This window comes from Solanum tuberosum, unplaced genomic scaffold (assembly GCF_000226075.1).
Source record: "Solanum tuberosum cultivar DM 1-3 516 R44 unplaced genomic scaffold, SolTub_3.0 scf00420, whole genome shotgun sequence".
NCBI lineage: Eukaryota > Viridiplantae > Streptophyta > Magnoliopsida > Solanales > Solanaceae > Solanum > Solanum tuberosum.
The window spans coordinates 354429-371811 of NW_006239340.1; the positions used below are offsets into that span (position 1 = coordinate 354429).

General features: G+C 29.3%; 2 protein-coding genes across 2 annotated transcripts; one reads left to right on the forward strand and one right to left on the reverse strand.

Annotated features, from left to right (window-relative positions):
• Nucleotides 1-5984: 5984 nt before the first annotated feature.
• LOC102605153 (extensin-2) lies at nt 5985-7797 on the forward strand. The gene is made up of 2 exons (XM_006362755.2): nt 5985-7344; nt 7473-7797. Exon 1 carries the CDS (start codon nt 6006-6008, stop codon nt 7323-7325), a length of 1320 nt encoding a protein of 439 aa, XP_006362817.1. The 5' UTR covers nt 5985-6005; the 3' UTR covers nt 7326-7344; nt 7473-7797.
• An 8023-nt stretch (nt 7798-15820) lies between these two features.
• LOC102584038 (zinc finger protein ZAT3-like) lies at nt 15821-17302 on the reverse strand. The gene has a single exon (XM_015303191.1). The coding sequence runs from the start codon at nt 17092-17094 to the stop codon at nt 15919-15921; it is 1176 nt and encodes a 391-aa protein (XP_015158677.1). The 5' UTR covers nt 17095-17302; the 3' UTR covers nt 15821-15918.
• Nucleotides 17303-17383: the final 81 nt, after the last annotated feature.

Below are 17383 nucleotides of genomic sequence, written 5' to 3' on the forward strand. Positions count from 1 at the left end.
ATTCTACCAAACCACATTTTATCTAAAATTAAAATTAACAATTTTTTTCAATATTTAAAATATAATCTTGAAATTATTCTATTTCTAAATTTCTAAAACGTTTTTTTTTTTTTATCGTTTTTTATCATTTTGTTGTAACAACCTTCATTCATCATGGATGGAGTTGAAGGAAATAGTGGCTAAAAATGGAAACGAAGAAGAAGAAATAAATAAAAATTAGCTAAATCAGTCTTTCACACACAATCAACAAGTCAACAAGTGTATCAGACTCATTATGTCATGTCAGTAAAAAGTATCAAAATGATATATCGAATCCGAATTGTGACATATAAGTCCTAACCTAAGATGTTTAAAATTAACAAATCTTAATTAAGATATCTAAATGAAAATTAATATCAACAATTTAGGTAGCCATTAATGAATTCAACCTAAAAATTAAGTTGAGTGGATCAAATACCATTATGGGCAAGAATCTGATCTCAATAATGCATGATAAAGTAAATAATATATAGTACTTAATAAGTTACTATTATCTACATAATTTTCCATTATGGTAACAGAAAAAAGTTATTTTTCCTCAAGTGTTTATGAAAGTGACTTTGCAGAATATTATATAGGTGAAAAGGATATTATAACAGTAGAATATCTATTAATTTCTAATTCAAGAAAATGACAATTATGACTTCACAAAAAGTTTAGGGAAATATTATAATGTCGACAAAATTACGCTGGATAGCACTACTCTATTGTAGGACTTATTTAGCCACCATTTAATTAATATAATAATTAGAGAAGACGGAGATTTTGAGTTCTAAGTCACCAAAAAATCATACTATAAAAAGGTATTAAGCTTGTCATACGTAAGAGGATGTATCGTGTTTCAATTTATTTGTTTGGCCAAATTTTTAAAATCAAACTTATTTTAAGAAGTATTTTTTTTAATATTGCTTTTTAAAAAAAATTATTTTGGCGAGAAGCCGTTTGTGTTTGACCAATAAATTTAGAGAACACTTTTGAGAAGCAATTAATGTTCGGCCAAATAAATAATGTATTTTTTTCTCAAAGACGATATTTTTCAAAAAAATGCGTTTAGACAAAAGCTACTGTACTTCTTTTTAGCAATTAATAATAACTTACAATTTTTTTTAAAAAAATACACAAAACACTGCCAACTAGGTTTGAACTCTAGGTGGCTGCTACCTACACTCTATTCACTATTGAAGCACTTCACCAGCGAACCATCTGGAAATTTGTGTTAGGTGTTATTATCGTATAATATATATACAAATTATTTAATTTGTATGATAAATAAATAGATATATTGATTAAAATTTATTGATGAAGTAGTGTCAGATGACACCCCTTATCGTAAGGTGTGTCCACCCCTGCTTACCTATGTCGATTCAGATTAGTTGAGCTAGTATGATTAAATATAGAATAATTAAACTAAGTAATTTCCATGTCAACTCTTGTTTTTATATTTGTATACTATCATATAATAATAAATGCCACATGATTGTTTTCTAATTTTAAATCAGAAAATACTAATTTAGGATCAAAGGCAACTAATTAACTTTTTAAAAACAAAAATAAAATAAGTAATAATTAACAAAAAAAGACGAGTGGTTTTAAATAAAGTTAGGGGATCTTGGAATTGCTTTCCAAGTGGGAGGTAAACGCGTAGAAATTGACGTGCATAACATGCAAAAAAAAATAAAGTAGGTGAGATTTGGACTCTTATTTTTATAAAAAACGAAAAAACAAAAGAGAAGCTACGGACTCATATTTAACGACTTTGCTTTTCCATCTTATATCATATATATCTGTCTATTAGAGTCTGATTAATTCAAATTCGTGTTACGTAGGAATTTATTTGGCGAGGAAATCACTTTTTATAAGGATTTTTCTATAATCAGGCCTTGAACTCGAAACTCTGATTAAGAAAAAAAAATAGTATTAGTTATTGTACCGTATTCTTTGATAATGATATTTAACCACTTGTAAAATCATACTTCTTCCTTTAAAGAAATATCCAAAAGGTACATTGCAATTGCATAGCTCAGCCACTTGACTATATAGCGCGGGATTCCCTTGCTTTGTTGTATATGTCTTTTTATTTTTATTTTATTTGAATCTATAATTGTGATGATTGAATTTGAATAACTTTACATGTATATATAATTGGTTATCGATAATGAGCCTAATAATATTAACTTTATATTTATATTTAATTTAAGTCGTAAGAACAATTTACAATTAGTTATAAAATGTAATAATACATCATCAATAACATCAAAATAATTGGAAAGTTTGATCAAACCATAATTGTTTTTCGAAAGAGTTTTCTTAATTTATTGATCAAATAAAAATTGTTTTTACCAAAATTATTTCTTTTAAAACATTTTTCATGATAAGTTAATTTTGAAAGTTTGGTCAAACATGTTATTGGACAAAGATGTGTTAATGAATAGTGTCACGTACGATCTCATGAGATTATTTTATCTCACATTTTATATAAGATATAATTCCACCATTTTAATATAAATGATGAGATGAAATAATTCCGTAATTCGATAAAATCTCAAAACAAACATGAGATAAAGTTACCCAAATTTTGTCCCGAAATTAACTAACCAATACCTCAAACCAAATATAATAAATAAAGTTCATATCAAATTTTATCTCAAAACTATCATTCTTATCCCACGTACCAATAGAAACTTTTATGTGTGGTTAATATATATAATACACGTAACTGAATTTTCCTAGGGCACAACATATAATTTCTAACTCTCAATTAAGATGATTTAATATTATTGCATGAATTCACACATTGCATTTGGTGATGGATTTAGCTAGTCTTTAGTAGTGGATGAAAATCCCAATGTCTTCTACCTATATACTCCCTCCGTTCAGATTTACTTATCAAATTTTAATTTGATATATTTATTAAGAAAATAATTTTTGATATGTTGAGTTTATTATTTTACCTATGTTAGTTGATAGAGTCTCAAACATATTTACTTATTACATTTTTCAAAGACATTAATTAACTCAATGTTAATAAATTAAAAGTAAAAAAAAAAATTATCTTTTTTTTTAATTTATCAAAAATAACAAATAAAAATAAAATTAATTAGAAAATATTTGACAAGTAAATTTGAACGGAGGAAGTATTATATGTTTCAACCTATGCCACAGAAGTACAATATAAAGGCCGCCATGGTACTTTTTATCCACCAACTTTAAAGGTGTATGGTTGGTAAGAAATGAGTTATAATATAGTTTACTGGTTCGGTGAATTTAGAGTTGTGGTTCAAAACATATGTTTATTATAAAAAAAAAATATGGAATTATATTTAATTTTATGCAATAATAATTATGATTGTTTTGTGCAGTTTCATTTTAGATTATGAGGAACAAATTCTCATTTGCCACACACTTACCCTCTCACTTTATCACTAACCGTAGATGAAATTGTTTTTTTTTTTAATCAGAGATTTCAAATTCAAGTCCTATAAAAAAATATTGATAGGGTAGCTTCCTTTTCGAATGGAATTATATACGGTGCGAATTTAAAATTATTAAAATCTAACGTGAATATCAGACACGGACGGAAAGAGAAAAAAACATTAAAACTTTCACTTTTTTACTTTTGAAAATTTCAAGACAATACATCAACGTCAATAGTTAAGACTATTCTAATTAAATCGAATAGTATTGAGACTTTAAAGAGTTAGTTATTGCTTTAAATGTATTTTTCTACCTCCACGTAGGATAATTTTGACTGAAAATTCTCTTCGATTGAAAATATTTAATGCCGTATATCAATTGTACTACGTTTCTATGGTTAAGACCATATAATATTATTCATATGTTAAATTTCAAACTTAATTAGGTATAACGTAATTTCAAAGGTTTACTGTAAGGACATAATCAAATAGTTATAATTTTATTAAAAGAAAGTTGGAATAGGTCTGCCACTTATAATGTTGAAATTTTATGTCGTCGAAGAAAATAAGATCTAACTCATTTTGCATTTTCACATAAAGTAAGAAAATAAATCTCGAGCTTAACTCAATTTTAAAACTTGGCTTAAGATATAAAGATTGTCTAAACGGTATTAAAGAGACCGTTCATTTCTTAAAGGGTGAATTTAGAACTCTTCACATAACTGATCATCTGGTGGGTGATCAATTATTTAATATGAGATTTCAATGTTAAAATAAAAATCGAGATGAGTTATTTTAGGGCTTACTCAACCCTCAAAATTAGTTCTAGAAATAAAAACTATGCAGGTCAAACAAAAAACAATTACCCATCTTTTAAAGAATTGATGTGAGACTCTTCAAAAGAATCGAAATCTGAGCACATAAAAATTTCCTAAATCACTACAAGGAAAATGTGAATTACATGGGGATTAGTATGAAAATTTGCAGGAAAATAAGTTTTCTGCAGATTTTCATACTAATCCCTAGGAAAGTCCCCATGTAATTCACACTTTTTTTTGTAGTGAATTAAATGAACTTTTTTCTTTTCACAAAATAAGAAAGTTCATTACATAAGGAGAAAGAAAAGAAAACACAACGGAACCCACATTTACAGTGTATTCGGTACGAATGAAAATATTTTTTATGAGTAATATTTTTTTTTAAATAAGTAGTTTTTTATTTATATTATGTTATTTGATAGGTATATAAAAAAATATTATTTTTAAAATATTTGTATATAATCTATGATAAATAATTAATATAGAAGATGGGGTAGCTAGAGGGTGGGGGTTGTGGGGATGGGCCAAGGATGTGGTAAAAATACAATCACTTGTAAAAAAGGATTTTTCTTATTTCTATTAAGGAAATCATTTTCCTTATTTTTAAGAATTTTTTTTTTTTAGAAAATATTTTTTGACTAATCAAATATGAAAAATCCTTTATTCTATTTGTGTGATAGATCCCCACAATGTATACTTGTAGTATTTATTTTATAATATAAGTATATTAATGATATGATCCTCTTTACTTATTTTATTTGTGAGAAAATGTATACATGTGTAATAACTAAAGTTGCACATGCTTTCTACTTTTCTTCTAGAACAATAATATATTGATTATTTTATTTATTCTCTGGTGGACTAAGATTAACGAAACCAAGGAAAAAGTCCTCAAACCACGGCTAGAGTCCTATCATATATTGGAATGGTCCCATTATTATCTTTGCCTACAATTATTATTTCTGAATTTCTACTATAATTTCAAGTTGATATATGAATTTATAATTAAGTATTTATAAATATTTAATAATTTTTTAATATATACATTAAGTAAAAATATATTGGAAATAACCTCTTTATCTTCATGAGTCAGTGATAAGATGCATACATGTACTCTATCCTCCCAGACTTCGCTGAGTAAATTTTACTGAATATGTTATTATTGTGTTGTTATTGTTATTGTTCACTGAATATGAATATAGATAAAAAAAAAAAAAATTATTAGATTTCCCTGAATTCATATATTGTACACTGACTCCGTCATTAAATCCCACCATCCCAAATAACTATTACGTGAAAATGACATTCGAAATTAACATGCACGTAAAAATGGGTTTGAATAATGCAAATGAAGTTGATTGGATAACAAGAAATTGAAGTCATTTTTCATTATTTGAAATAAATAAATAAAATGAGAAAATATAAGCATGCACACAAATTATCAAAGTTATATAAGAACACTTGTGAAGACACAAATTAATAAGTGTTTAATTGTGAAGACAAAAATTAATAAGTTTTTAATTTTTTGCCTCAACAGCTAATAGAATATGCTCCGAAGGCCAGGTCCAGTTTCATTTATTTTATTTTAGTTAATAATAGAGTGACAGCTCAATCTACTAATAATTTTAATAAATAATCAAAATTATAATTAATTAATTAATATATTTGTGATTATAAGTGATGAGTTGAAGGCTATAAAAGCAGCGTTTGGGGAGGGTACATTGGCACAGCAAACATGGCTAAAATAGCCTATCTTCTTACCACTCTTTTAGTGGCTTTAGTGTCACTTAGCTTCCCTTCAGAATGCAAAGCAAATTACTACTATACATCTCCACCCCCACCAACCCCAGTTTATAAGTATAAGTCTCCGCCACCACCAGTTTATAAGTACAAGTCACCACCACCACCACCTCCCGTCTATAAATCCCCACCACCACCCGTTTACAAGTATAAATCTCCACCACCACCTGTCTACAAGTACAAGTCTCCTCCACCACCACCTCCAGTTTACAAATACAAATCTCCACCACCACCTGTCTATAAGTACAAGTCTCCTCCACCACCACCTCCAGTTTACAAATACAAATCTCCACCACCACCTGTCTATAAGTACAAGTCTCCTCCACCACCACCTCCAGTTTACAAATACAAATCTCCACCACCACCTGTCTATAAGTACAAGTCTCCTCCACCACCACCTCCAGTTTATAAGTACAAATCTCCACCACCACCCGTATATAAGTATAAGTCTCCTCCACCACCACCCCCAGTTTACAAGTACAAATCTCCACCACCACCTGTCTATAAATACAAGTCTCCACCACCACCAACTCCGGTTTATAAGTATAAATCTCCACCACCACCGGTCTACAAGTACAAGTCTCCACCACCACCAACTCCAGTTTACAAGTACAAATCTCCACCACCACCTGTCTATAAATACAAGTCTCCACCACCACCAACTCCGGTTTATAAGTATAAATCTCCACCACCACCGGTCTACAAGTACAAGTCTCCACCACCACCAACTCCAGTTTACAAGTACAAATCTCCACCACCGCCTGTCTATAAGTACAAATCTCCACCACCACCAACTCCAGTTTACAAGTACAAATCTCCACCACCACCCGTTTATAAGTACAAGTCTCCCCCACCACCCGTCTACAAGTACAAGTCTCCACCACCACCCGTTTACAAATACAAGTCTCCACCACCTCCAGTCTACAAGTACAAATCTCCACCGCCACCCGTCTACAAGTACAAGTCTCCACCACCTCCAGTCTACAAGTACAAATCTCCACCGCCACCCGTCTACAAGTACAAGTCTCCACCACCTCCAGTCTACAAGTACAAATCTCCACCGCCACCTGTTTACAAGTACAAATCTCCTCCACCACCTCCTCCAGTTTACAAGTACAAGTCACCACCACCACCAGTTTACAAATACAAGTCACCACCACCACCCGTTTACAAATACAAATCACCCCCACCCCCAGTTCACAAGTCTCCAGCCCCTTACTATTACACTTCTCCACCTCCTCCTAGCCACTACTAGTTTCACACTATCGAACAAGGTAATATATTTGTCACAATTTTTGCATTATTTTTCTATATATCCTACTAAGCACATTGACTATAATATTTGATTAATGAAAACCATCTTTTTCTTTCATCTAATCCATAGATTATTCAATCCATGCAGGACCAGAGGAATAAGAAGGAACACCTCCATGGGATAAGAATAAATTGAAGAGTTTTAAAGAAGTAGTAATTAAAGCCACAAAGGGACATTTATCTTATTTTGTTTTGTGTTTTGTGCCATTGACTTCACGTAGTTGTATATTTCGTGAAGTTCTTGAAATATTTATATATTGGATGCATGTAATATATATTTATTTACGTACCATAGTCGTACATGTTTATGTGCTTTTGAATTTTGACTTCTTGAATTGTATAAGTCAAAGTACTTTGTAATAATAAGATCAATAAGTTCATTGAATAACATTGTTGTGATTTCCTTTTCCAAATTCCAAGAGATACTTCTCATTTTTATTTGCTTTCTGTTTTTGGAGGAATCTAAAAGACTTTTTTGTCGAGCTAGTGATAGGTTTTTTTATTAATTTGAGAAATGAGAAACATAAAGAGACAAGAAAACAAAAAAATCCTAGCTGGATTTGCATTAATTAATTAAGAGAAAAGGACTAGATGCATGTTATATATATAAACACTTTATTCCTAGTGGAAAGGTTGGTCCCAATTGTAGGAATAGGATTCTCTTCTCTCCTATTTTAGAGGTGTGTAAATGTGGAATCTCCACCCTATACAATTGCCCTAAACACTTCTATTATATATATATAATCATACTTAATAAAAATATAATTGATCCAAAATATTTTTACATGTACTTTAATTTGTTCACTTACTAAAATTATATTTTTATTGTTATTTGTCATTTTTAGTATATAAAAAGAATCATATTTTATTCTATGTATTAATTTGTTATTCCCAATATTATTTTTTAAGAACTAATATTTTTTAAAAGGATATACAAAGAATAAATATGACAGTAAATTAAACGGATCGAAGATATGATTAACTACTTTGAAATTACCATTGTCATATATGACCCTTAGAGAAGGTAATTGTCATTTATCTAGTTGAAAAGTTGTTCCTCTAACTTCTCCCAGTAACATTTGAAAGTCGTGATAAATAACTCTATGTTCAAAATTTATAATCAGAAGTGGATACAAAATTAAAAAATGACTTTAGTCCTAAACATTTTCACTAGCAAAAAAAACAACACAATATTATTACTTGATATGTTATTTGGATTGTCCGAGCATATGGAAGAAAAAAATGAAACTTTAGAAAATTATTAAAGAGAATTGAAGTAGCGCCTTGGTTGAATGCTTGTAGGGTTGATGATTTTAAAAGAGATATATGGATCGTGAGATATTTTATCTTGATCTTTATTATATTAGGCTACGAGATAAATCTTCATATCATTCTAAATTTGTTAGCTGGCAAACAATCGTGTCTTGGTTCAACTTCTTTTCAATTTCACTTATGAGGAGTAAAAAGACCAATACAATAAAAAGAACTACACAAATCGAAATTTACTTATTAAGACAAAGAATCAATCGAGAAAGAAAGGTTATATGTTTGATGTAGGCCCCTCCTCCAAACAAAAGAAAGTGTGTTCCAGAGAGGATTGCGTCAATTAAAACTTTATCTTTTGAGAGTGAGATAAAAAGAGAAAGGAGGAGGATTTCAATGTTTTCTTTAATATCTTTATATGAATGTTAAAACACATTTTTATTATTGAAAACATAACTATATGATCTTAATAATAGCATCATAAAAATATTATCACATACATTTTTTTTTCTAGATAAGACAACAAACAATCGCTAAAAAAATCATTACTCATTTGACAACGCGAGTCATTCTTGATAATTTAATTGTCAAAAATTAAAAGCTCTTTCAATGAATGCAATGACAATTAATATAAGCAAAACAATTTTCATTAAGCGAAATACAAGAAGATAATTTAAACGTTTTTTTTTGTCTGAACTAATCTTTTTAAAAGATCACAAAACCTATTTAAATCAAAGAATTTTTCATCAACGTCACGAACATCAATAATTTAACTTGCAAATTAATTTTACTAATAATTAAAGGACCAGAAGTGTAACTATCCCAAAACAAAGTTCAACAAAATATTTTTCAAAATATATTTTCTTTCTTGCTTTCACATTCCAAACAATATAAGGAAGTTTTCAATGTCTCTCGAATTTTCTATTATCATTTTCTTTTTCTTTTTCTTCACAAAGAAAATTTGTAAGAAGTTATTCACCTTTAAAATGGACCATGGGAAAAGAAGGTGGCCCAACCCAACAGAAAAACCTTATAAATTCTGCTTTTTAGTCTTTTTTTGTAAGTCCAAAATTATTACTCCACGATTTCAATTTATTTATCTTGATTATTAGTTGAATAGTCAGAAAATATTTTCTTTAAATATAATGTTTTTAAATATATAGATTTATTTTAAAAAGTTATAAATTCTTTAATTAAATTCACATCAAATATTATTTAGTCTAATCCTCTGAATCAAGTCAAGCAAATTGAAAGAGAAGAGTGCTACTCATCAAATTTGTAATTTTTTTTGAAGTTTGAATAGCTTTGGAATTGTTCTGTTGTCACGCTCAAAGAAGCAGTCCACAACCATAATCAATCAATAAAAATTATTTTTTAGTCTTGGAGTTATTTTTATTATGCTTAAAAAGAATTATATAAAAATATTATAGTACTCCTTAATTAATAGCTGAAGTGAGACATAACTATATATTAGTACTCCTTGATTAGGGGCGGCTCTAATGATTTAGGAAAAAATGAGTGCCTTAGGCCCCAAAATTTGAGGGCCTCAATTTTGTTTTTTAGCTATAATAGATTTTTTTAGAGAAAAAAAAAATCCTTGAGTACTATTTTAAGAAAATATAAACTTTCCGTATAACAGAAAAAATATAAAATTATTCGCTGAAGTTTTGACAATATTATGCGTCAAAAAAGATGTAGCTGATTAGTGATTATAAATTGAATAAGAATTATTTGGAAAAAAATATATTCACTCTATTTGTATATTTGCAAACGAAATATATAAATGGGTAAGAATATACGGGCTGTAGCCTCCATAGCAAATGAAGCTATGACTATAAAGTGCAATTATCAAAATTATTCCTATAGAACCTTATTATATCTTATTATGTTTGTTATGTATTTCTAAATTTTCTTCTTTTTTTTAATAATCAAAGGCTTCTGTTCAATTTTGGCTTTGGTCTACGTGTTTAAGCCGCCCATGTCCTTAATTAATTAATAGCTGAAGTGATGCATAACTAAATTATTATCAATCAATTAATTTCCTTCAAAATTCTCAATTCTTATAAATCATCTAGGGTTCACAAATTCTTTATCTCTATATGTGTTACTTAGTAATTTGAATTATTTTTTTTGACAGATTCAATCATATATAGTGCTACTTGGTCCCATATTGCATGTCTAGTACCTTGCAAAAATATATGTACCAAATTACTTGTCAATACAAAATTAAGATAAGAATTAATTCAAAAGTTATCTTAAAACTTTGTTTGGATAGTTGTTATGTATTGTTTCATAGTGTATTGTATTGTATCATAATGTATTGTTTAATAAATGCAATGTTTGGATGGATTGTATCATTCTCCGTTGTTATATAATGTCACATACATAATTTGAATGACAAACCGACAAGAAAAGCAGGATACAAAGTAGAACTACTATGAAAAAGTAGAATAAAAGATGAAATATGATTATTAAATAATAAATAAAGATAAAAAGGAGAAGAAAATATAAAGGTAACGACGCGATTACACCAAATCGGTCGTTACATAAAATAGGTCTTTTCGTTGTTACCTAACGATGAATTTAAATAAAACGATACAATATAATTTAAATAACAATTAAAATAGACATTGTATTTAAACTGATAATGCAACACAATACAACGGGTAACAATCATTCGAACAAGTTGTAAAACTAATTTTATTTAAATGTATAAATATTGTAAAGTTTCAAATAAATTCCTCCATTATTAATCTTGGTATTGATGGATACACATTAATAAAATGTATTAAAAACTCAAAAAGTAAATTAGTAAAAATATTTTTCTTAATTATATATTTTTAAAAGGTGGGTAAAAAAAGTGAATAAAATTTTTATTTTTTTCGAAAAATTCTGAAAAAATAGTAAGAAATTAATTAAAAAAAAACAAAAATATGAAAAAAAATATATATAATTAACACCAAAAAATTACCAATAAATCTAGTATAATATGAGAAGTATGGAATAGAAAAGACAATGGAGGGGCCATAATTAATTTAATTATTTAATGAAAGAACTATTTATGAGAAATTAAAATGGTCATCAATGAATTTTACCAACTTTTTCGTACCCATAAACATATATGGCTAAAATATGGTCAAGCCGCCGGGTCGGGGCACCACACCTCTTTAATAGTTTACTAAGGAGAAATTGACTTTCAAATTCAATTATTAACGAAAAATTACATAAATAAGATATCATAATCTCTAAAATTCTTTATCATTTAAAAAAGATTATATTAAACCTCTTTCGGATATATCTCTATCCCCTTTCGGATACATCCCTCCTCTCTCGAATATATCTCTATTCCCTCTCGGATACATCCCTCTTCTCTCGGATACATCCTTTTTCCCTCTTGGAGCATCCATCCGATTAAGTAATGTATCATTTCTAATGTATCGCACAACCAAGGAACAGTGGCGTACACATGATTTTTTGTAAGCGGTGTAAATATTTAAAAATTAATAAACAATAAATAGTTGATATAATAACATTATATTAATAAAAACTATTTAAAACATACTAAAAAAACGTAAGTCAAGTAAACTACTAAACTTTCCTCGGCGAGTTTTCATATTTTTAAATGTATTCATAATAGCTTCATTAGAGATAGTACTAAATATTCTAGTGCAATTGGTTTATTTTAGCCTAATTTGACTATAAATAATTGGCTTATTTTAGCCTAATTTGACTATAAATAGAAGGTTGAATGTTCAAATCGTTATAATATTAAACTTTTCTCTGAAAATGTCTCAAAAAATAAAAGATAAATCCGGCCTTACCGAGGCAAATGACCATTCCATTCGCGTTACAAACCAACAAGCGAAGAAGCTCAATTATTCACGCAGTGTCATTAATGTTATTTATAGGGATGTTTTTATTTTTTCAAATTTTTTTATATATATAATACTAAATTTTTTCAATGAAGCAGTGTCGGTCGACACCCTTTGACACAGGATGGGTCCGCCCCTGCCAAGGAATATATCCAAGAGCAATGAAAAATTTAAGACTTTTTTAATTGGAGATAAGATATAATTACCCCCAAATATATGGGATTTTTTAAGTTTTCCTTATATTAAAACACTCCTTTATAAAACAAAAAAAATACGAAATAAGGTGAGTAAGTTTTATCTTATATATTTGCCTTTTAGTTTCATCATTTTCTCATTCTAATTTTAGGTTTTACTTGTTCAAAATTAACCTAGTTTTTCTAACTGGTTCGAGATTCTAAGAATCATAGGCTCATTTTCATAAAAAGAAAAAGTAATTCAACCTATGATATCAACAAGCATATGAATGGGTTCTTCCTACAAATAGTCTAATAAATTTACTATTTATTTTTTTAATTGCTATACATAGATTATATATGATTATACACATTATATATGAATTATATACTTGCTGACTATTTTTAGTTCAACCAGTTGGATCGATAACTTATTAGGTTAATTCACTATTCCGGATTTTTTTATCTCTAGAGTGTATATATTGTTTAACTAAACATAAATAAAATAGTATGAAGTGCATCTTCTTCTCAATTTCTAAGTTGAACACACACATTAAAAGAGTCAAACATGAAAGGCAGCTAACTTACTATATTCCCATGTATAATAATTCCAAGAAGAATGCCTAATTAAAAGACTATTAAATACAAAATAAAATCCAAAATTTTATTTTACTTGTCATTTAATTAGGGTAGAATTATCATTCAAATTAAAGTGGGGACACATTGAAATAAGCATGTAGAATATAAGACCTTGAGATCATGATTGACAATAAGAGGGAGTGTATAATTAGATGTTGACCATCTTATATGCTTGTAGAAAAATGGACAAGTTCATCAACTCCATTAATTGAATTGAAAAAAATGACAAAAATGGTTCATTATTTTATTTAGGACTAATTTTAGGAGGTAGATATATATAATAGTCTCTTAAATACATTCATACAAAGTTTTGATCCTTTAAATTTATAAATATGAAAATATTAGGTTTCCATCAAATATTTAATAAATATTAGTTAAATATAAATTGTGGAATGAATGTAGAGTTAACCAACTACACATTTGGAAAGTTGAGTCAAATCCCAAAAATTATAACATTAAAAATTACATCAAACATCATAAATAGATTTTAAAAAATAACAGAAATGACAAATGAGAAATAGCAAAATTTACACCTCTAAATATGAGTTTTCATTTATAAAAAAAAAGATATATAGTTTCTGTTAAATGAATATTTGATGAAGATAGTAAATACTCACTTTTGATAAATTTAAAATATCAAAATTAAAGAAGATATATCTAAAGAGTTATTTTGAATCTGTTCTAGACATAAGACGTCATTTTCGTGTCTATTTCTATTTATATATTTTTTTCTTCTAGTGGAGTGGAATAATGGGGAAATTTTTGAGAAAATGATTTTTAAAAACAGTTTTACATTTAAGGATAGGTCCAAAATAATCTCTTAAGTATGAACTAATTTAAATTTGTCAAAAGTTAATATTTTAATTTCCATCAAATATTTATCACTACAAATTATCGAGTATTTATGTCTCTACTAAAATTTGAAATTCCATGAACCAAAATTTGTTTTATGTTGATTTACTTGATTTTGTTCAAATGCTTGTTCACTTAATCTATCATTTTGGCTAAGTTTATCTTATTTTCAATTGTTTAAGTTAATTTTTCCTCTTTCAAATGATTCAAAAACTCTTATTTACTTTTACGTAACTTTTCTCAAAAGTTAGTCAATATTTTTAGCTAAACCAATGGATAATCGTATGTTAGCGGATACTTTGAGTGCTAACACTTTCTCAAAATTGAAATATGACATTTTCTTTAAATTTTAAAAAGGTTTATCTATTAGAGCCTTTTAAATTATTTTTTTTAATTTCTTAAAAATTAAGAAATTTTTAAATACTTTCTTAGTTGTTTTATACTGGTAACATTTCAAAAATGATTTTCAAAAAGCAAATCACGACACATAATAATAATTTTTCAGATAATCATGCCTGAAATTGAAACTGATAGGATAGAGATTTCATATCACTATGTTCTAAGGCAAATTTACCCATCACTTGTAATACAAGTTCATGGATCATCTAGACTGGATGAGCAACCTTTTATCTGTCCTTTGTACCAATAATAGAGTAACTTGCTACTTTCAATTGGAAAAGAAAGATCTAGAAAGGAGTTGTCTCCCTTGTTTTGATTTTGTTCTATCTTTGTATAATCTCGGTACACACTAACTAGGATGGATGAGGGGATTTCATTCCACTTTTTTGTTCATAATGAAGGGTCGCCGCAAGGCTTAATCATTGAAAAATGGGGAGTGAGGGATTTTCCCCATCCGAGAACTCCATTTGTTTTACTTCTGGTTCAATCCAACATGAAAGGGAAGAAGAGGGTCAGCTCAAAGGTGAATCAATCATTCGATATCATTTTCCTTCTGCGACAGAATGGAAGAAAAGTAATAAAACTTGCGCTAAATGGGTGTTAGGTCTTCAACAGAACCATGTTCCGTTGTCAGCAAGTGCTGGTCGACAAGCCTTTTCTGTCGAGGTTAGGAAGTGGCAGGTTTGGTACAGTTCAGACTCAACACCAAGACTCCTTACAACTCGCACCTTTAAATTTGCGCCTAGCATGTGATCACAATTCACAGTCGGTTCCTATGGCACGAAGTGGTTGATGCTGAGTTGGCCCCGACGTTCAAAAGGCAATCCATCCTTATCCAAATCATAGTTAGTATCCATTATTTGATTGAGCAAATTTAATGATTCCTTTTTCCAATTCCCCAATGTTGTACTTAAACAAATCAACAACATCAATTTTGTATCCCTGACAAATTAAATTTTGGCTTGCAATAATTGGGATTTTATCTCCTAAATTCCTTTTTTCTAAATCGTTACCTAATGCCTAAACAAATCAAACAAACCAAACATTTGAATGAACTACGAACTACAACAATTCATTAAATGTAAACAATGTTTCTATTTCACACACGATATTATTACTACATAAATACTAATAAAACATATACTGTCTGTGACATTAAGGAGCACAAATCACAACTAAAAAGCTGAACTCCTATTTTTGGAGTCATAAAACCTTCTAATTAATTAGTCAAACTCCTATATATGATGATACAACATAAATATCATTGAAACTTTAGCCTATATTCCTAGGCAATAGATGAAACACTAATATCATTATTACATATTCCTACTATACATTATAGCCCTAATCTCAAGTCCAATTCCAATCCTGAATTAGATGTTTGGGAAGCTGAAGAATTATGTTGATCATATCTTGAGATTGTAACAGGAGGAAAATTAAGATCCAAATTATCAGCAATATTATTTTCTTGCTCCATTGGATTGACATTGGCAACGACAGCTCGTGTTAAGTCCGAGTCTGTTATTATTGTTGTTGTTGTTGTTTCGTATCCGAGTTTTTCCCAATGACACCTTTTGTGACCTCCTAAAGCTTGTCCACTTGAGAAAACTTTCAAACATATACTACACTTATGCCCCAACACCATCAATCTTTTGTTATCATTGCTTGTAATATCTTCATTGTCACTTCCTCTCCCTTGTTCTAAGGAGCACATAGTGGTGCCATCTTCTAACAATCCTAATTGCTCGCTACAGTCCTCAATAGTTTTTGTATTTGCAAAACAACCCCTGACATTCTTGTGAGTAGCCCTATGTCCACCTAATGCCTGGTGTGAACCAAATACTTTCTTGCAACTTGAACACTCAAATTTACAACAGTTATAAGAAGGTATCCCTGGTTCATTTACACCTTTTTCTTCAACTCCTTCATCCATAACCAATTGATGAACGTCATCATTGAGTCCATTAGCCAAGAGCAATAAGCACTCCGCTATTTCATGATCCTCGTCTGATGTTGAAACAGAAATGTGGGATTGTTGGGGAAATGAAGAACGGACTTGTCGTTCTAAATTGGGAGGAGGGTTAATACCGCGCCATTGGCGTTCAGGATGACAACGCATGTGACCAAAGAGCGCTTTCCATGACCAAAATTTCTTGCCACATTCAGTACAAGGCCTAGTAATTTTTGGTGCATAAGGGTCTGGTGGTTTCTTGGTACATTTAGGCTTAGTAGTAATGAGACCGGAAGTACTAGCAGTACTTGTACTGATTCTAAGGGAATTATTATCACTAATTCTTAACAACTTGCTTCTTTTCTTCCTGGGATTTTGACGAGGTTTGTACCTGATATCTGTGTCAACCATGGTGAATCTTCTCGACATTTCCGCCTCTTCGTCTTCATGATGATGGCTTTGATCCAGAAGATGATAATCACCAATTACTTGACTTTGTGGAACAAGGGGTTGAAGAAAACTTGTAGTAGTAGTAGTGCAGTAAGTGTTTTGGTTGTCCATATTTTGAAAAGGTGGATTAGAATGAACTAGTTTACCTCATGTATGTACACAGTTAATAAAAGAAGAGAACGGTTTAACTGATGCTGTAAGAATGAGGGGATAGAGGTAAACAGCGGTTATATTGGTGCTGTACGAAAGAGGGATCGAGGGAAACAGCAGTTAATGAGGCAACTCATCATTATCTCCCCAACCCAACATGCCCAAAAAATAAAATTAATAAAATTAAATTATGTTAGGAAATATTATAGTAATTAATTATTTTGATCTGAACCAAACTCGTAAAACAGAA

Coding starts and splice junctions, on each gene's coding strand:
- LOC102605153 (XM_006362755.2), top strand. CDS start 6,006: ATGGCTAAAATAGCCTATCTTCTTACCACTCTTTTAGTGGCTTTAGTG.
- LOC102584038 (XM_015303191.1), bottom strand. CDS start 17,094: ATGGACAACCAAAACACTTACTGCACTACTACTACTACAAGTTTTCTT.